This window comes from Cricetulus griseus, chromosome 10, assembly GCF_003668045.3.
Source record: "Cricetulus griseus strain 17A/GY chromosome 10, alternate assembly CriGri-PICRH-1.0, whole genome shotgun sequence".
NCBI lineage: Eukaryota > Metazoa > Chordata > Mammalia > Rodentia > Cricetidae > Cricetulus > Cricetulus griseus.
Genome location: NC_048603.1, coordinates 15616114 through 15636892, shown reverse-complemented (window position 1 = coordinate 15636892; position 20779 = coordinate 15616114). Strand labels below are relative to the sequence as shown.

The 20779-nt window shown below is 41.6% G+C and overlaps 1 protein-coding gene across 4 annotated transcripts in view; it reads left to right on the top strand.

Moving 5' to 3' along the window:
- LOC100763509 (vacuolar protein sorting-associated protein 13B) overlaps nucleotides 1-20779 on the top strand; it is a 437125-nt gene that overhangs the window by 259749 nt on the left and 156597 nt on the right. For all 4 annotated transcript variants that reach the window (XM_027431500.2, XM_035449622.1, XM_027431502.2 and 1 more), the window contains one exon: nucleotides 937-1618. In XM_027431500.2, the coding sequence (XP_027287301.1) occupies nucleotides 937-1618 (682 nt within the window). The remainder of the gene's footprint in view (nucleotides 1-936; nucleotides 1619-20779) is intronic.

The window sequence follows — 20779 nt, the reverse complement described above, 5'->3', positions numbered from 1 at the left end:
TATGATCATAACCACAAAAGGGTCTGAGTAACAGAGAGAAATAACCGAATCTGTTAAGTAATCGTGATACTTGCTAGTACAGTGGGGATAGGGAAGGTTTGTTTTCCTTTTCTTATTTTTGTGGGTTCCCCATGTTTATATGGATTAGTCTGCATCACTTCAAAGAGAAGCAAATGAAACGATCAGTGCCTGCTACATACTTAGGGTTCCCAGAAGCAGAAGCTGAAGGTCTCAGAGCAACTCCACCCATCTGCTTCTTCACAGGGAGTCATTGATGGAAGGCACTAGGGAAAACCTACCCTCAAAGGCTCTCCTCACTGAATTATTGACTCACCTTTACCCCCTCCCAAGTGCTGTGTAGAGAAAGAAAAATTAACATCTTTGTTTAAAATGTCATATATTTATTTTAAATTGATGATCTTTGTCCTCAAAGTCCGAACTTCTTATATTTTCCCTCTTTTTTTACTGTTCAGAAATCCCATAAATGAGTTTTATAATAAGGATGAAAACCAGAGTGCAACCTTCAGCCATGTGTTCACCAATGATAACGATGACTGGTGGCTGGAACCATTTGTTTTATTATTTGGGAGCTTGTTGTAAGACTGCTAACGTAATTATTTGGGGTAACATTTTTAAAACTGGTTTATTGTGCTAATATAAAGTGAGAAATACTGACAGTCGGAAGTGCAGTTTAATGAAGGAAATGCACATTTGGTGTTTGGTCTCAAGAATTTCTTGGCATTGGTACCAGGCATCTTGGCTGTTGGGAGATTGAGGCACAGTGAATTTCCTGCCAGTCTGGACAGCATAGTTTCAGGCTAGCCCAGGCCAAGGAGCAAGACCCTTTTAAAAAGGGGGGGGGGGAAATAACGTCGTTTGTATAGTGACACTGGATGAGTAACTACCGCGGCATACCTGCTTGTTTTTTTCTTAAAGACCTCTAAACAAGAACAGAAGAAAATGGATACATTTGACGGCGGCATAGCTGAAACTTCTTCCCGATACAGTGGCGCTCAGGACAGCGGCATCGGCAGTGACAGCGTCAAGATCCGGATTGTTCAGATCGAGCAGTGCAGCGGCGCCAGTCAGCACCGCCTTGCCCGCCCCTCACACCAGTCCTCGATTGTGAAAAATCTCAATTTCATTCCCTTCGACATCTTTATTACTGCAAGTAGGATCTCACTGATGACCTATTCCTTGCTGCCCATACCCAGATTCAAATTACCAGAGCAGAAGGAAGATGGGAAAACAGGCCAGAGTCCCTTAACCCCCCCAGAAGCCGATTCCGATGTGGCTAAGCCTACCCAGGCGTGCGTTTCCATGATGACTGCCGAAGATCTCTTCAGCCATTCTCTCTCTTCAGGGAAAAAACCAAGGGTTCTCTCCCTTGAAAGCCTCCACGCAGCCACCCGATCATCTGCCAGACAAGCCCTCGGCGTCACTGTTGTCCGGCAGCCTGGCCGAAGAGGAACCGGTGACTTAGAGCTCCATCCGTTTCTCTACTTAATTGTGTCCCAGCCTTCCCTGCTGCTGAGCTGTCATCACAGGAAACAGAGAGTGGAGATATCCGTCTTTGATGCTGTGCTTAAAGGCGTAGCCCCTGACTACAAATGCACAGGTAAGTGTCTTGAAATATACTCAGTGATCAAACCAAATCAGAAGACTTTTGGGTCAGACACGCCTTCTCTCCTCTACAGAGTGTGGTAAATATGGAGTGGAGTTTAAGAAAATGCTGGGGGAGTGTACCAACATGTAACGTTGGCATTCTCACTGTGCCTCTGAACATTTCAGTCTTTTTCAGACTCATGAACCTAGTGAAATGAGCTCTTTCTTGGCTGTACTCACAACGTGTAGTGTTTGGAATCATAGCTGTTTTTACTGGGAATGGCCCATAGGTAGGCTACCCACATTAGTACAGTTGTTTAAAAAAATAAAGGAAGAATAAAAAGCTTGTTTAGTGTTCATCTCACTACAATTGAATAAATTTTACATGCAATCAAGAAAGATTTTCAGAGTGTAGGATACTTTAAAGATACTTTTATTTTCAGTGTGGATTAGTCGCAGCCCTTACCCCGCCTTCCTTATAAACACAAAACATCTTACATTATTACAACCATATAGAGCTTCTGAAACTCGTTGAGACTAGGAACACAAGCTGTTCAGAGTTAAGTTGTGTGAACATTGAATAATAAGATCCAGTGAAAATGGAACCAAACTCTTTTCCTAGAGTTGAAGATTTGGCAGCAGACACTGGAGAGTGAGTCCTAGGTCTGTGACTTAGCAAGCACATGACAGTCTGACATGTTACTGTCATGCCTCACGGATGGAGGCCAGCACTGAGACATTTGAAGAGCTGCTCTGACCTGGAAGTCAGGCTGGCTAGTTCTTCCCATTAAAGAGAGCCACTGGCTACATGTTTTCTGTTTCAGCAAATGCAACGTGAGGAAATGAAGGGTTTCTAGCTCATGGTCTGAGGTGATATATACAGTCCGTCCACCTTGGCTGGAACAGCACGGTAGCACAGATAGTAGGTGACAGTCACACAGTGTTGACAATCAAAGCACAGGAGATGGATGCTGGTATTCCGGGGGCTTTCTCCCCTCCCCCCTTTTTAATCTTACTGTTTCCCTTTTTGTTTTTGAAACCCCGCTCTAGTCCTTGGGATGGTGCCTGTCCTATTCAAGGCAGGTCTTCCCTTCTCAGTTAAATGTCTGGAAAATCCTCACAGTAACACCCGAAGGCGTGTCTCCCAGGTGTTCCCAAGTCAACCATTTTACACAGCACATGCCTGGAAGGCAGGCAGGAAGGTTAGGGACGGTGTGGAACCAAAGGCTCTTGCCAAGGCTGCTTCCTAGTCTCTCCTATAACACTCTGTCTATGGTATCCAGCTGGCAGCTCACATGAGGCTTCTGAAGGTCAACTATTCACCTCTAAAGAGCTGTTAGCCCACAGGCAGTTTAAATCAGCCATGGCTCTTGGTGAATGCTAACTGACCATTCCTGTCTTCCTTCTTCAAACACTGCCATCACCGAGAGCCTGTGGTATAAGAGTGCACAGGAGACCTTGCTGGGACTGCTATTGGTCAGAATCATCGTATTATCTAAGGACTTCTGCCTGCTTAGCTGATGCCTCTCTACAGTTCTGCTTAGCATCGGTTGGGCCTTGGTACAGATTAGGATAGAAATGTTAATTCCCAGCACCTCCATAAAGTCACTGAGCTACAGTCTCTCATGTAGGGAGAGGAAAGACGGGAGAATGGTGGCATGGAGGAGCTGAAAGGAAGGAACATCTACCGCCTCTTCCCAAAGTTGCATTGTAGATGTACTGAAATCACACATCACTCTCTTTGCTTACTTCAAACTCAGCCTATGGGTATGCTGTGTGTGTGTGTGTGTGTGTGTGTGTGCGCGTGCGTGCGTGCGTGCGTGCGTGCGTGCGTGTGTGCGCGCATGTGTGTGCATGTGTGTGCGCGCGCACGCGTGCAAGTGAGTACACGCGTGTGTCTCTACATGCATGTGTCTCTACACACACATATGGCAAATAGTCCATAGTAATAGATGGGGACTGCCAATGATGGGTTTCACTTTTCCAAATATATAGAAATAGATTCGGCTTAATCTGTCTTGTTAGTATACTCCTAAATCATATGTCTGTGTCTTTTTTGTGTAAATCTATATTCAACAAAGTTATAGGAGCTCAAAGCAAAGATATTCATTTGGATGATAATATCTTCCTAGAATAAAGGAATAAGGAAATATTAAGGGCATCTCTTTCATGGGGTGGGGTTAGGTTGTGGAAACCATTTACAGAAGGTGAAGCCAGAGAGAAGGTCGTGGACCTGTGTTTGAGTGGAGTAACCTTTTGAAGAAGGTTGACTGCATAGTATTCTGTGGGTGCCTTCCTCCAGCGTCGACTTAGACCCTGACATGATCCAAATACAGCAATTTTTGATAATAACCAAGCATTACCAGGATAGTGTGTACTTTATATGACTGCCTTTCTTAAAAGTTAGTTTAGCACTTTGAGGAAAGGTGTTAGAAAACCAAAACTGTAAGTAGTTAAAATGCAATTGCTTTAAAAAAAAAAAAAAAAACAAAACAAAAAAACTGTCACTGAGAATCCCACCAAGAATTTTCCTGTTTTAATGCATTATTTTATTTCACCCTTACAATAACTCTGAGGAATGTCGTGTTTCATGTTACAGACGGAGAAACTAGAAAAGTAAGGCTTAGAGAAGTAATTGCCCAAAGTCACAGCTGTAGTGGTAAACAGCTACAGTTCCAAACTCAAGATTCATCCCTGCAGCTTGACTGCCTACCTCTAGGTGCTCTGAGGAGAGAGCTGTGAAGCCATCGTCTCCTTCAGAAGTCCTTCTCTACACAGCATGCGCAAATGGTTCCCGCTCCACGCTTTAACTGGTGAACATGCCTATTAAAGGCATCCAGTGATGTGACTATGTAATATAGCCTGTCTTCACACTGTGACAACTGTGGCTTCGCATTCTGGTGCTATTTATAGGATGTGGAATTGCCTGATAGGGCAACAGTGATGAAAAGAGGTTATTTATGAGTAGCTCTATGGCACTAACGCTAATCATTCCCAGCATTAAGCCTGGTAAGTCGGAGGCCCTAAAAAATGTTTATTATTACAGCTTTCATCAGTGTTATGTGACAGAAAGATGACTAAGCTAGAAACCAGAAAACTGAACTTTTGTTATCACCCCTCTCATTAGCCAGCAGCTATCTTACGCAAGTACTTCCCGTCCATCCTTGTGTTTCTGTTATCTTATCACTAAATGGGATAGTCACAAAAGATGTGAACAAGGACAGTTAATTCCAGGTCTATAGTTTAGTCATTCTGTAATCCAGACTTCATCTCCCCACCCTTGCCTCTTCAAATCCATAATCTATGATTAATCCATACTCTTTAGCGGAGAGCCACGAAGACATTAGGTTAACGTCTGGAGCAAGCATCCTGCCAGGTTAATGCCACTATTGACTTTTGAAGATACCAATTCTCTTTGATGCAGAAAAAAAAAAAAAAAACGCTAGTTTTCTTAGTGCTTTAAATAATTGTAACTAAATATTAATGAACTTGTCATTCAAAACTGGGCTTTGGAAATTTCTTTTCAATTGGTCTACTTGGATGAACTGATCAACTCCTGTTACTGATTTAGTTATCAAAACAGAGTTTACGTGGAGCTCTCCCATATCCCTAAAAGAAATCTCTTCCATGTGCATTAGTCTGTGGAAGTCCTGAGATAATCATTTTACACCTAACAGAAATATGCATGGCTCTTGTGTTACAGCTTCTAGGGGTGGGAGGAGGGAAGAGTGAGATGGGAGTGGCCAGCTCTGTATTTGAGTTCTAAAGTCAAGAGTCCTTATCATCTATGAGTTGGAAGAGTAAAATGGATTGTCAAATGAAGCTGACTTTCTAAGAAAGTTTAAGAGCAAAGTTTAAAAGCAGCAAAGTTAAAATGAAAGCAGAAACAGGTTGGGTCTTCCTACATTGCTCATGTTTTGGGGTATTTAAATGATTATTCTCCTACAGCAATAGGCAAGTGATAGCAAATTTATCATGGATGTGTATGCTGGTTGGTTTCTCAACTTAATGCAAACCTAAACATTCCTGGAAAGAAAATCTCAGGTGGGAAATGCCTTCCAATTGGAGAGGCCTTTGGGTATGTCTTGATTGCTGGTTGATACCGGAGGCCCTATCCCAATGGGTGGTTCCATCCGTGAGCAGGTAGGCCTTGGCTAGGTAAGAAAGGTGGTTGAACAGTCCTGTAGTTTTCCCTGTGGTCTCTGCTCCATTTCCCGCCCCCTCTCCCCACAGCTTCCTGCCTTGCACTCCTTACCTGTCAGCCTTTTCCTTCCCATGATGCTTTTGGCCGTGGTGTTTATCACAGCAATAGAAAGCAAACTACAACAACAGGCTTCTTGATGACTCTATTAAATCAATATTTTGAACATACCTGCAGTTCTTATGGAAATGTTGTTTGAGTTTGGAGGGTCATTTTTGTATTTATTTAGTTAGTTTGTAACTAAAAAAAATTATTATAAAAATTGATACAATTGCTTTTAATTGTTTGTTGATTTCCATGAAGGTCATAAGCCATTACTGCATATGCTCAGATACATCATATATGTTTATATATCATATATGTATCATGTGTATCCTTTATATGAGGATCCTGTGGAGCAAATGTAAACAAAGAACTTTGTTTCAGTTTTTTAAAGGACCTATTATGTTTAGAGAATGATATTTAAGAAGACAAAAATGATTGTTTTATTTAAGAATATATGATGTTTAGGTTTTTTTTGTTTGTTTGTTTTCAATCTGGCAAAAGCTGCCTCCATCAGATTGGCCTGCAGGCAAGTCTGGGGCATTTTATTGATGAATGATTGGTGTGTGAAGACTTAGTCCACTTTGATGCCACCCAGGAGCAGGTGGCCTTGGGTTGTGTAAGAGTGCAATCCAGTGAGCAGCATTCCCTCCATGGCCTCTGCTTCTTCCTGCCCTAGAGCTCCTGCCCAACTTCTCTTCAGGATAGACTGGAAGCTGCGAGCTGAAATGAGCTCTCGCTTCCCCAGGTTGCTTTTGGTCATGGTTGTTTATCAGAACAACAGAGAGGCAAGGTGCACATCTAATTCTTTTTATTCATTAATTTGTGTTACAAAAAAGTGGAGGTCGGTTGACCCATGCCGGGGACCCAGTTATCTTAGACAATGGGATTCCAGAGTTAAGACTGTTACCACATTGAGTGATGTAACACTCGGTCCTGAGCATCACTCCTTGTGAAAACGTGTCTCTGGGGAGTCCAGGAAGGTGGGGTCTGATGTTAGCTTCTGAAGGTTTTATTCTGCTGACATATGAAGGGGATCAAATGAAGAGTTTCGATGCAAAATTAAAACTCTGTTGAACATTTTTGGAATGTGCTGCTATATCTGAAAATAATTCTATTAAGTTTATCAGTTTTCTTTTTTGAAATTTTTTCTTCCTGTTTATTTAGTCAACTCCACTTAATGCTTTAGGACCTCTTATCCCTTTCCATGTCCTTCCTCTCCATCCTTAGACCATCTCACGCTGCCTGATGGCTGTGCTGAGTGCTGCTGATAAAGGTTTAGGGCATGCAGGTCTTCACGGGATGAGGTATGCGAGGAGGCACTTGAGTGACCTGGGCAAACCCTGGGCTTGTACTTCTCGAGAGACACTTCAGAAAAGCTGTGTAAAACTCTGTGAATACAGAAGACTGCTGTGATTCTATTAGTGGTAGGTTCAGTTCTCCTTCTGCCCTCCATGGGTTCTAATGAGAAGTCTGTGTTTAATGCAATCCTGGTTTCTAAATACACAATCACTTGTGCTTCTGTAACGGTTCTCATGACCCGTGTCTTCTCTAAGCAGTTATCATGTGTTTGAACTTGAATTATTTGAGTTTATTCATTTTAAGTTCTGTGTGCTTCTTGATTCTGTAAATTAGGTTTTTCAGTTTGTTTCTATTAAATGTGAGGACTTGGAGACATCATTTATTTAAGTTTGTTTACACCACTCTGTCTGCCCCGTAGTGCCTCAATGTTACTTTTTAATTCTGTGCGACAGAGCTCTTAAGGCTTTCTTGAGTCCCACCTTTTCCCATGTGATCAGGTAGTTTTTGCTGACTTAACTCGGTTTTGGTTTCCCTGCTGGAAACTTGTATTTCTACTCATTTCAAGTATGTGTACATTGGCCTGATGAAGTATAAGTGTAACAGTGACTTACAGTCTCCAATGTCTTTGTTCCTGCCACAGTAGCACAGTCACCATCTCATCTTCACACACACACACACACACACACGCACGCACGCACGCACGCACGCACGCACACACACACACACACACACTGGCCCTCAGCACAAAGTCAAGAGGAAAGAGGAAAGGTTACAAGGTTTCCATTCCCAGTTCCTGAAACCATAGGGACCTTAATTCCCAGGAGTTTCTGTTTCTGTTTTATCTGCTTCCCATAGCTGTGCACACAGCTCAGGGCTTACTCTCAAATCAAAGTTATAAGAAAAGAGAATAAAAGCAAAGATAAAACAAACTCAGAAAGTCACCGCAGAATGAACCATATACATAAGCTAAGAAGTTCCTCCTAATTTGTGTTGTTCTTACTTTTCAGAATGCCTAAGTATTTCTGTGTGTTTGTGTGTGTGTGTGTGTATGTATGTATGTTTGTATATTTGTGTGTTTTTGTGTTTTGTGTGTGTGTGTGTGTGTGTGTTTAAAATTATGGATAGGATATAAATTAGGTGGAAATGAACTTACTCTATTATGGCTGGTACTAGGATTTCTGCAGTTTTAAAATAATAATTTCCAGTCCATTAGAGAGTGTCTGGTGCTGTGAAAAACTTACTGTGTGATTTCCTGCAGGAGTCATATGTTACTATCTGTAGGTCTGTGAGCATGGGTCATTTGGGTAGATTATAATGATAACTACTGCTCCCAGGAAATGGTCAGCATTAACTCAATTTCCACTCATGCCACCACTGAGCTGTCTTCTGCCCAGATGAGCACCATTTAGAAAATGCTGTGAAATTGTCTTTGTTGTCAATCCACGGGATATATGGCATGTACATTTGCACTCTCATACACACAAGTATTTTATATATTTCTTATTTTATATATTCATGTACACCATATATACTTTACATATCTGGGGATGTAGCCCCAAGTGTAAGTACAGCGAATCCTCTCCTGCCACAGTCTCTCAAGAGCTTGGAATGAGCTGCATACCACCATAGCTGGCATACATTTACTTATTATATGTATATATACATGAAATATAAATTTTGTTAGATTCTAACCAGAATATGTGGCAAGTAAACTCTACTACTTAACTACATCTAATTTGTAAAATTAAAGTGAGATGAAAATTGTAACAGTTCTTATCTTAATCAAGTTATTTTATAAAGTATAATTTCCAATCTGTGTAACTTAGTGATCCCAAATTATACTAGTTATATCATTAAGTTTATGCAACACTGTATTTTTATTTCCTTCGTCTAAAGCTGGAAGTTTATATTTAAAGGCTAGCTTATCATCTTGAGTTCATTCTTTACAGGTAATAATTAATTACAAATGATTCTCAATATAGTCCCAAGTAAATAATACATCTATAAATCAACAAATTTTTAAATATGAAAATAGTATGTCAACAGACTTTTTCATGCCCTGCCCACCTGGAGCAACGTCCAGCAGAAATGAGGTCTCTGCCCATACCTTTATATGCAGCGGCTGTAGTGTTGGCAATTACCATTTAAATGAAGATGTATGTAGTTGTTTTCAACATGATCATATTAGTTGTGTTTATAAATATTTTTAAATGGTATTTGTTTTGTTTAAGTAATGAAGTCCAGATTTTAAATTACCTCATAACTTGACTGTGTAGCCTAAGGCAACTTCAAAATGTCATTTTCCTTATTTGTTTGCTGGTTTTCTTTTTTAGTTCATTTGTTTGCTTTTGAAGAAATGGCTGTGCCATCTGGTCATTTGTGGACGAGTACAGCCATTCTAAGGGAATTAACCAACCCTGTACTTCCTTAGTACACAGTCAGGCCAGGATCTTGCTTCTGAAGCCAAATGAAAACAATTCTTTTGCTCACCCAGAACTTCTATGCTGATAATAACTATTCAAATATCAGATAGATTAAAATAGAAGAATTAAAGATTATTGGAAAGTATCATACTGAAATAAAGCAAGTCCTAACACCCTTGTTGGAATAAAGATCAAAGTCACAGTGTATGTGACATTGGACGTTTTTCCGTATTTTCAAATGCTGTAGTTATGAGGTAAGGTCCGCGACAGAGACAGGCATTGAGTAGAACCCAATAAGAGCTCTACATTTAGAGAATCGGTATTGAGTTCTAGTCCCAGCTCTGCTTTTTTATAGCTGCATAACTGTAAGCACGTTAATCTTAATCTCTGAGCTTTAGTTTCTCTGTGTGTGACATGGGGATGACACCGTTAGCCACTTCTTGGGCTGTCAGGAGGAGCAGTTCTTAGTTGGTTGTATGCCATAGAGTTTAATAAATGTTAATGTTACTGCAACTGCTTTTATTTTTGTTACTACCTTTAAATCTATTTAAATAGTGATATAATTGGCTAAAAATACTCATATGTCTCAATGTCATTACAGCTATTGTGCAACATGAAATGTTTCAAATGACATCAGTTGGCTCGATGTCCCTTTCAATAGGCCCAAAGAACTTGTGCCAAGGACATTTGAGTGAACCAACAGTTGAAAAATCATAAACTAGTTTCTTACACCTCATAAATCATATCTTTATTTCATTGAGTCATCATGGCTTCATGAAAAGGATTGAATTACCTGTATCTTTAGAAAATAATATGGTGGTTAATGTCCCTGGAAAGACTTATCATTAACCTGTGAATTTAATGTCAGAAGGATCACAGCTTGAGTGTTTATCTGAAAATTTAGCTTCTGGGAACATTTCTTGCTGGTCTGTAAGAGGAAGTGAAACTAATTCACACACCTTGGCAAATAAGTAGAGAAAGGTATTGAAAAGTATGTGAGAAATGACCCAGTCATTGAGGACAGCTAATAATATATGATGAAATATATTGGAAAGAATATCACAAGACTTGACTTTATCTTAGTTCTGATGCCCAGTCTCTTTCATGCAGCAACTAAAATTTTGATGCTAGAATTTCCTCTATCTATAAAAATGATACAGCAATATCTTCTCAGTGTATTTCTGAACACTTTGATGTTCTTAAACTCTTTGGAGTTTAAACTCTTTGGAGTTTAAGAACACACACACACACACATACACAGTTAGAATTAAGTTTGTCTTCCATGAATGTATGACTACCTTATATTAAATAGGAGAGCAAGTACCTGTGTTTAAGTTGTACTGAATTTTTATCAAATGTTATCCTGTCAAATATTTGACATGGGAACTACCAGATAGGAAAGAGATTTACAATATCAAAGAAAGAGCAAACCAAAACAAAATATAAAGTCAAAAGGAATGCATTGAACTTTTATTGCACACATCGCCCTCTGGTTACCATCATGGAGGAGAAAGAGCAGCGTCGCAGACGCAGAGGGCTTATCTCTAAGAGTGAGGAGCACGGACACTTTAATCCCGTCCCTTTCTCACCGATGTAGGCTGAGACAGGACTGCTTTGTATACGTGAAGGAGCACTTACATGTCTGCTGAGCCTGGGTAGCAACATGAGCCGCAGCTCACCGGGGACCCAGTGCCGTTCAGAACTGGAGTCCTGGTTATTTTCTGAGCAGACACTGAACTATCATAACATATTCTCGACCTCAGTTCCTTCACAATTATCAGGTGCTATAGGGACCTCAAAGACACAATTTGATTCTGTGGCCTTCTAACAAATGAAGGCTAGCTACTTAAACTATCAATCATAAATCAAATACAGGAAAGCATAAAAGCATACATATTACGTATTTGTTTTCCCTTTCCATGCCCAGTGGGTGAGATGCCATGCCTCTCACGGCAGGGACTTGCGCTCCATGCACTGTGCCCGGGAAAGCCAGATGCAGCTATGGCCTCGCCCTGGTCTCCCTTGGTGTTTACCATCTTCAGTTCCATAGAGAGACTGAGTCCAGTGCATAAGCTCTCCACAGTGCTGCCCATCAGATTGTCTGTCTGCTCTGTCATAAATGCACATTCATTTTTAAGGACTTGTTTGTTTTATGTGTATCGGGTGTTTGGTCTTCCTGTGTGTGTGTGTGTGTGTGTGTGTGTGTGTGTGTATGTCCCAGATGTGTGTCTGGTACTCAAGGCAACGACAGAAGGACACCAGGTTCTCTGGAACCGGAAGGTACAGGCAGTTAATGAGGCACCATGTAAATGGTGGAAACCACCCAGCTTCCCTGAGCAGCAAGTGTTTGAACTACTAAGCAGTTTCTTAAGCCACAGTTGCACCCATTCTTGACTGGGCATAAAAAGTCTGAGCTAAAAGATTGTCTTTTCTTGAGTATTCAGAGAAATGTGACAACCGTGGGGTCCCCGGGTCTCCAAGGAAGAAATCTTGTAGGTGTAGTGCAATTACTGGGACACCTGAGGTTCTTTATCATACTGCACTGAGGCTGCCTGAAGCCTGCTTCATCCTCCTTTAAAAAATAAAAAGGAGTGAACAGAATTGCCATTTTGCTATACTCACTCACTTATTTGTAGCTCACAGTGGGTCTTGTTTCAGTGTCTTCTTTGCACCTACCCAGACACTGTTCTTTTAGTCAGGAAATTGAAAGCTGCCTGCTTTGGCTTAAAGATTATCTACTTCCTTGATTCACATATAGGCCATATACATCTAAGAGATAAAAAAGAGTGTCAGAATGTAATTTTGGTAATCATTGGAAGTGAAATAGAAGGAAATCACCCCATCTGTAGTGTTTAACAAGGATGTAAAATGTGCTGATTATCTGAAGCCTGGGCGATTCACTGAGTTTTAAATGCGTGAGGTCTCTCTATGTTTAAGCTGGGTGACTTCTAGTGGTAAACAGACTTCCTTATTACTTTTACCTTTGTTTACTGTATCCCTCTTATTTTAGATGAGAGATAAAGAAAATTAAACTAGACAGAATAGACAACTAAAAGGTATATCATACACTGTGGTGGTTTGAGTGCGAATAGCCCCAGAAGCTAATGCATTTGAATGCTTAGTCATCAGGGTTGGCACTATTTAATGAGGATTAGAAGCTGTGGCCATGTTGGAGGAAGTGTGTCCGTGGGGGGTGGGCTTTGAGGTTTCAAAAGTACTGGCCAGGCCGGGGGTAGGGGAGAGGGAGAGACAGAGACTATACATGTGTATCTATCTATCATCTATGTATGTTTGTATCTATCTGTCTGTCTGTCTATCTGTCTGTCTGTCTGTCTATCTGTCTGTCTGTCTATATATCTGTCTATCTGTCTTCTATCTGTCTGTCTGTCTATCTATCTATATATCTGTCTATCTGTCATCTGTCTGTCTGTCTGTCTGTCTGTCTGTCTATCTATCTCTGTCTCCCTGCCTGTGGATCAGGATGTAGCACTCCCGGCCACTATTCCAGTACCTGCCTTTATGCTACCATGCTCCCTGCCATGATTTAAAAAGGACTAAAACTATTACGTGCTTTCTTTTTTAAGAGTTTGCTTGGTCACAGTGTTCCTTCATAGCAATCAGACATTGACCAAGACAGAAGTAGGTACCAGGAAGCGCTGTGTTGCTGTGTCAGGCCTGGCCTTACAGTTTGATGTGGGAATACAGAAGACTTTGGGACCGTGGGCTAGACAAGCAATTGAACATTCTTCAGTGAGGCTTACTGGGCCATTCCAGTAGGAGCATGAAAGAAAGTAGCAATCCCAGTAGTGCTTAATTTCCAAATCAAAACAGTGACAAAGCCCTGGTGCCACTTTCCCACACACAAACCCAAATGTATTGTTTTTCTCCCTGGAATAGATGTCAAAAGTATCTGGAGGAACTCAGTCTTCTAGTGTCCTATCACTGAAATATAATAACGCCAAGCTGCAATGCTTATCTACTGAAATAATCTCAAATTGATGGGTTGGGGAACACAGCTATCTGCACACACACACTCACACTCACTCACTCTTAACAAAAAGAACAGAAATGCCTTTCGCAGTTACAATCCTGTGTCTGAATCTTGCCATATGGCCTTAGCTGATATTATAACCGCCCCCTTCAACTACCCATCATCCATTTCCTCTGCCCTTAGCAAATACTGCAACATGGGGAGACGAACTGTAACTCTTTCCTGAAGTGTCTGGGCCCTTTGTCATCCTGCCTGTATTAGGTTATTACAGTTTCCCGTTGACCTCAATGACAAAACTTAGTAATACCAAGAGATACCCTAAAAGATCTTCTGCATTCGTGATCTTCAATAACTCTGTTGAGAAGAAGCAGACCAGTTTCCCTCTGGCGGTCAGAATCAGCCACCACTCCTAACACTGTAACTCTCTCTTACTCTCCTGACTCAAAGACTCACTAGCCCAAAGTGGCTAAACTTGCAGGTCATGGTAGCATGAAGCAGTGTTCTCTCCTGGGTCGGTAGAGTTGACGGGGAGTGGTATCATTCCCATTTCTATCCATTGATTCCTGGACCAGAACGTCCTGGCTATATGAAAAGTATTATCATATATTAAATATTGGTTTAAATCATAAGCTGACTTTTGAAGAACTCTGACAGAGCCCTTAATTTTTAGATGCCTAATTTGGCATGATAACTGTGTTTCTAAAAGGCCATTCCACCATTCTATTAAGGCAGCTGCTCTGGGGTGATGGAGAAATGTTAAGACTAATTGATTCCATGGGCATGGTCCTACTGTCACGCTTCTCCTTCTGCGAAGTTAGTTCCTCGGTCAGAACCAGTGCTACGTGGAATATGAAATATTGAATAAGGCATTCTATAAATCCATGGGTGGTAGTTTGGGCTGAAGTATTATATTCAGAGAAATCAAATCAATACCCATTGAAAGTATCTATCCTAGGAAGGACAAACTACTGTCCTTTTCCTGATAGAAATAGTCCAGTGAAGTTAATATGTCACCAGGTTACTCTGAGAAAAGATACCATACCAGGGATCCAGGGTGGATCTCTACTGTTGGAAGATCCAGTATTCATTAGGAGTCATAATCAAGTCAGGCAGGGTGAATGGAATCCTATGTGGTTGAGCCCAAGCGTAACTTTTATTTTGGCTACTATGGCCATTTTATCCATGGGAGTAGCCAACGAAAGAGGTTGACTTCCCACAGAACAGGTCATCCTACCTACTTGATTATTTAACATCTCCCCTGCTGAAGTCACCTTCAGCTGCATGGGACGCAAGGATCTACACCTGTCTCTGCAAATGTCTTTCTCACCAGTTTTCCAGTCTTTGATCATTGAGCAAAACCATTACCTATACCCCAGAAGTCAGTATATAAACATAAATCTGGCCATTTCTCCTTCAAAGAAAAATGTATAGTTACGTGCACCGAAATTCTATCCATTATGAAGCATTCTGTCCCAGAAAGAGCACATAATCCTTTAGCCATCCACTTTTGGGTGATGCCTGGAGTGTGCAGAACCACCTGTAAACCATGCCGTAGCCTTCTCTTGCTCTATCAGCCAGACACAGGACAGATATCATGAAGTCATAGGTACATGTTTGGATACCAAAAGCACTGTCACAGGAGGAGGCACCGCAGGCATTTGGACAGCCACTTCGTGTAACTTGCCTGTACCAATAGCACGTGTTTGGCTTGGATGGCTTATCAATCTTGATGGGTTGCTATTTTGCGTGCCCAACTTTATTTCCGTGGACAACCCTAGGGAATGTAGAGGTTCTCAGCTTAAAAGCAGACAGGGAAATACAGTTGAAATGAGGTGTAGTCATCCTTTAAATTTCACTAGACTTTTTTCATTAGCATAAATTTACAAGAGCTTTCCACCCTAGGGAAATTTCATATGATTTCATAGCACTCATAACCACAGTAGACTAGGGTGTTGCAGTGATTAATATTGTCACCTTGACAGCATCTAGAATCACCTGCAAAACAAACCTCCAGGCATGATTATGAAGTCTTAACAAGACAGGTTAATTTTGGGACATGCCCCCGAGGGAATTTCTACCCTAGGTTGGTTAAGATGGGAAGTGATTCTGTAGCTATGCGCAATACCGTCCCAAGAACTGGGTCCTAGCTGAATAAGAAGTAGAAAGTGAACCGAACACCAGCAGCATTGGTCTGTCTCAGCTTCAGCACCAGCTGCCTCGAGCCTCTGTCACCAGGAATAGTTTACCTCGATGTCCTGGACTCTGGGACTAGGAGTTAGAAGGAACCCTCCCTGAGTTGCTTTTCTTGGGAGTATTCTGTCACAAGAAGGAGGAAAATTACTGATACGGGTAACATAGAAAATGGCACTTGTGTAATCCAAACAAATTTGTGGCTCTGGTTAGTTTTATCTATCATAACAAAAGAACTCCCAGAGAAAATTGCTACCAGACTAGCCCATCTCTCTGGCACTACTTAACCAATTCCCTCTGGGGCACCAGTGCCACCTATGGAAAGTCCCTGTAAGAGGAAAGAGGCGAGGGCAAGGAGAGTCCCACTTGACCTTTCTATAATAGTAACTTTGAAATAAGTAGATTTTTATGTGCTTGGCTTTTTAAAATTCAGTCATTACTCATAAAATGTATGCGGGGCTGGGAAAAAATAGCTGACCCACTAAATGTGCTCGCTGTTGTCTCAGAGGACCAGGGTTCTGTTCCCAGCACCCAAGTCAGGCAGCTGCAACTACAGCTTCATGAGGCCCAGTGCCTTCTTCCAGCCTCCGCAGCCACGCATACACACATAAGTAGGTAAATTAAAGTATTAGAGTTTCGCCTCTATGGTGGGTAGCATTTAGAGGAGTCTACTGAGCAGTACCCTGGCCTCATCATCTAGTTCTTGCCTTGTTGCTCTCAAAGTAGGACACAACACTGAGATCTATAAAAAAAAAAAGGAAATATTTTTTCCTTTAGTACCTAAGTAAAAGTCACCTTTGTTATAACAAAAATTCACCTTGCATCCTCTGCTGGAACAAAGAAAAATAAACACATTTTTTTGGTAAGTAGGCGATTTCAAAGAACTTTTGGATGTTGATCTCTGCACCTATATTGAGCTGTCTGTCCTTAATTATGTTGTGTTTTGTGCAATCCAAATGTTAACCAAAGATACACTTACTGTGACTACCTGTTAGGAATTAAAAATGACAGCAGCACTTCCAAGATGCCTGTCCCCAGGTTTAGTGGAAGCTCCCAAGCAGCCGAGTGAAACCTCGGCCTCTCTGAGGGAGAGCAAAGCCGTCCACCAGCACAGATGCTCCTCTGTGACCAACCTCCTGAAAGCCATGGTTTGACTGAACTGGGGTTGGCTTTTGTAAAGACTTCCATAGGCATTGAAAGCAGGCTCTCTGGGTTGTTCTCTTTGGGCAATTTGGTATGATGGAATAGAGTATCTTCTTTCACAAGTCTTCCCAAAAGGAAAGTAAATGTTACAGCTTTGTCACTAACTCTTTGAACTGACTTCTCACCTTGAATAAAATGTGGCTATGACAGTTGGTCACCTTTTCTGTCCCATTTCCCACCCGTGGTTTCTCATTAAAACAAAACAAAACAACAACAACAAAACAACTTTCCCTAATTTCTTAGGCTTAGAGACAAGCAGTTTATCCAATTTGAGAGCTTCCAGTACTCAATAAATAAGCGTTTACTACATATGAAGAGCCTGGAGGAGCTTCCAATGTGAAACAGCTGTCTCTGTCTGTCACTCTATATAATCTTTACAAGATCCTTTAATCTCAGTTTATCTGGTACTTTCCCAGGTATACAGACGGGCCTTGAAGAATATGTAATGTTTCATCCCATTGTCTAGTCCTGATGATGGTACTTAGGGGAAATTAAATTGAAGATGGCACTCAGGAAGCCTAGACATCGCATAGTCATGAGAGCGTGCAGTGATGTTGAAAATTAAACATTGCTCGAGAATTCTCACAGACATTTTTGCTACCCTGCTTCCACAGCCACCAAGATGGCCTGTTAACAGTATAAACTAGACATTTTTCTAAGACTCAGAGAGGACACACACGTCCTGTTCTGCATTCGGTAACCATCAGCTCTCAACTTAACACACTTTGGATGTTTGTCAGTTCGTTTATCCTGTCAACCTGTTAAGTCTGTGAACACTTTAAACCCAGTTACTCCAGTGTTGTTTAAGAAGCAGCCTTTCAACTGCTGGCTTCCCTGGCTAGATTTCTTAGACGTTTGTAGTTGCGTTGACTGCTAGTTCTGGCTCCGTTTCTCCCCTTCCCAGTTGGTTTTGCTGCCTCCCCTGCCTACTCAGAGCCCTGCAATTGTCCCAGAGCAGGCCAGACACTCCTCCATCTTCTGTCCTCAGAGGCACCGGCGCCTGCCCCAAACCTTACCAACCTGGGAGGCACTCAGTCACGTCACGTTTCCAGAGTTAGCTCTGCCTTCCCAGTCTTATTGTTTCACTTTATCACCCATCCTGGATAACTTACAGTCCATGTGTCAGCCTGTGCTTAAGCTTGTCTCAAGAGCAATCAACTTCTAGTACTTAAAAAGAAAAAAAATGGCCAGGCGTTGTGAGCCTTTAATCCCAGCAGTCAGGAGGAAGGGCAGGTGTGGAACCGGCCAATCTGGTCTACATAGTGGGTTCTTGGACAGTCCCAGCTATGACCCTGCCTCCAAAATAAGTAAATAGTAAATAAATGTATGTTGGTGGGGGAGAGGAGGACCATATTTGGATTTACTAAGTCCGATTCCTGTCTCTCTGTTTTATTAACTAAACAGTGCATTTTAAGGTCTTTGATAGCAGCTATGGAATGTGCTGTTCTTTTTACCAGCGGCACAGTATTCTTTGCAGTGTTTGTGGTATCATCACAACTTATTTTGCTTTTCTTCAGTTGGATATTCATTTTCCCTGAAATTTGATTATATCAGATTATTCTGAAGTCAGTTGTTTGAACATTATTAACCTGTATGTTTTTAAGTGTTTCTGCACGAGTGTGGAGGTTTGCAGGAGTCATTTCTGACTCCAGGGTCATGGATATTTAGACTTTTGATGGGGAATTATCCAGTCTCTGTCCTGTCTGTGCAAAAGCACTGCGGGCTGCGTCATTTCCTCCACTCGTGGGAGCAGCCATTCCCCTCCCCCCCCCCCCGCCCGTCCCCACACTTAACAGAACAGTGACCTTTTATCTGTTCCAATTAGTGAAAGGTCGCATTCCTCATTTTAACTTGTATATCCCTGGTGAACAGTAAAGGTGAGTAGATGTCCGTGTCTATCTTACGTACTCTCCTGAAGAATTAAATAGTGAAAATTTAAAACGTGTCCCCAAAACACTAGGAATAGATTCAAAGCTACCTAAAAACTAACCTTTTGAAAGTTAGTCTCTTTCCTGCATCTGTTTAAGGATGTATGTCTGCACAAAGCCTTAGAGTGCGGTTGGAAAACTTGAAGCGTACGAAGAGCAAGCAGGTGGTTCCTACAGAGAGTAAGATAAAGAGCCCGAAGAAAATGATAGGCAGATTGTCAGGAGGTGTGGATGTTTCTATCCTGGGGGTGATTTCTAAAGTTAGTGTGCTGTTTCCAAGGACTGCACATATAAAAGTCTCCAGTATTAGAGGACAGTGGATGCCTCCTTCTAGACCACCAAAACAGGCGTTGCTGATTATCTTAGTGTTGGTCCAGCTGTTCTGAGAAGATTTCTACTTGAGTTCTGTTGACGATGCTGAGATCTGACACCCACTAATGTTTCTGTTCCATTCTCGGTGGTTCTGTTCAGTGGTACCCATGCCATCTGCTTACTTTCCAGACACTTTATTTTTCATGGTTTCTTAGTCAATATCAGCCTCTATAGTCTCTAGTTTGGATTATGATTATTGTGAATCGGGCAATGTACTTAAAGACCCATGTCCTGCCCAGAGTCCTTACCTCTAGAAAGTGGACTGGAGTGTTTAGATGCCATAAGTACAACAGACTTCCACCTTCCAACAAATGGAACAGTGTACTTGCCATGAATTGCTTTGAGTTTTCCTTGCAGTGTTGTGCACATTATATTAGTATTTCAGTACCAACTTAGTGGGTTTCTCTTCATTGTCATTGCTACTTTCATCTGTATGATCGTGTTTACTGCTTGGTTATCTTCTCTTCTAAGTGAAGAATGTCTCCTTATATAGATCTAACAGGAAGTATTTACTGCAGCATGAACAATAAAATCCCAGAGACAGATATTGGGGTTAAAGCTGAAGATCAGAAAAGCAAAACAGCCAGCCCCTAGAGAGTTCTCACCTCTACCAATGCACAGACCAAAGGGGCGATCCTGTCCTCAGACCACACTGCTCCTGTTGCCTCCTGCTTTATATTCCTCCCTAGGGATGGGATTAAAGGCGTGTCATCCCAAGTACTGGGATCAAAGGTGTGAGCTCTGTTTCTCCTAGACAAGAGTGGCCTTGAACTCAGAGAGATCCATCTGCCTCTGTCTCCCAAGTCCTGGGATTAAAGGCGTGCCCTGCCTCTATGACTGTGGCTAGCTTTGCACTCTGATCTTTAGGGAAGCTTTATCTGTTACATCATAAACAAAATATCACCACAATTTACCTGATAAAATCACGTTTGATGACATTTAGATAGATGATACCTTGGGAAGAGAATCAGGTACTGGTAGGTTACACAGCTCCTGCAAACTGAGTTGAGCCTCCCATCATCGCAAAGTTACCATGCTTTCACCAGACATGACTGTTGCATTTGGGAGAGAGAACAGTGTGCCGTGACTGTGTAATGGGACCGCTCTCCGTATTCCCCTGCTTTAAATTCACCAGTCATAAAAGGGAAGCGCGCACTAGCTTGGCGTTTGATCTTTACCACATACATTGGACGTCACAATCAATCGCTTTCAGGATTTTCTTTGAAATAGCATAAAGGTTCCTATGTGCCAGATTTCATAAGGATCACATGATAAGGTCAAGAAACACAAATTCCAAGGCAGAATTTATATGCCCAGTTCACATATGACAGTAATACTATGTAACCATATGTTGAATATAATATACTGTATGTAAATGCTATTCTTGAAAGCAAGCCAATCAATAAAGCCTAAAATAAATAATGCTTTAATAGCACATTTCACATAGGCTGGAAATGGGATAGATGGGCTCCATGGCAAGGACATCTCTATAAAAAACAGCACTCAAAGGACTTTAAGACAG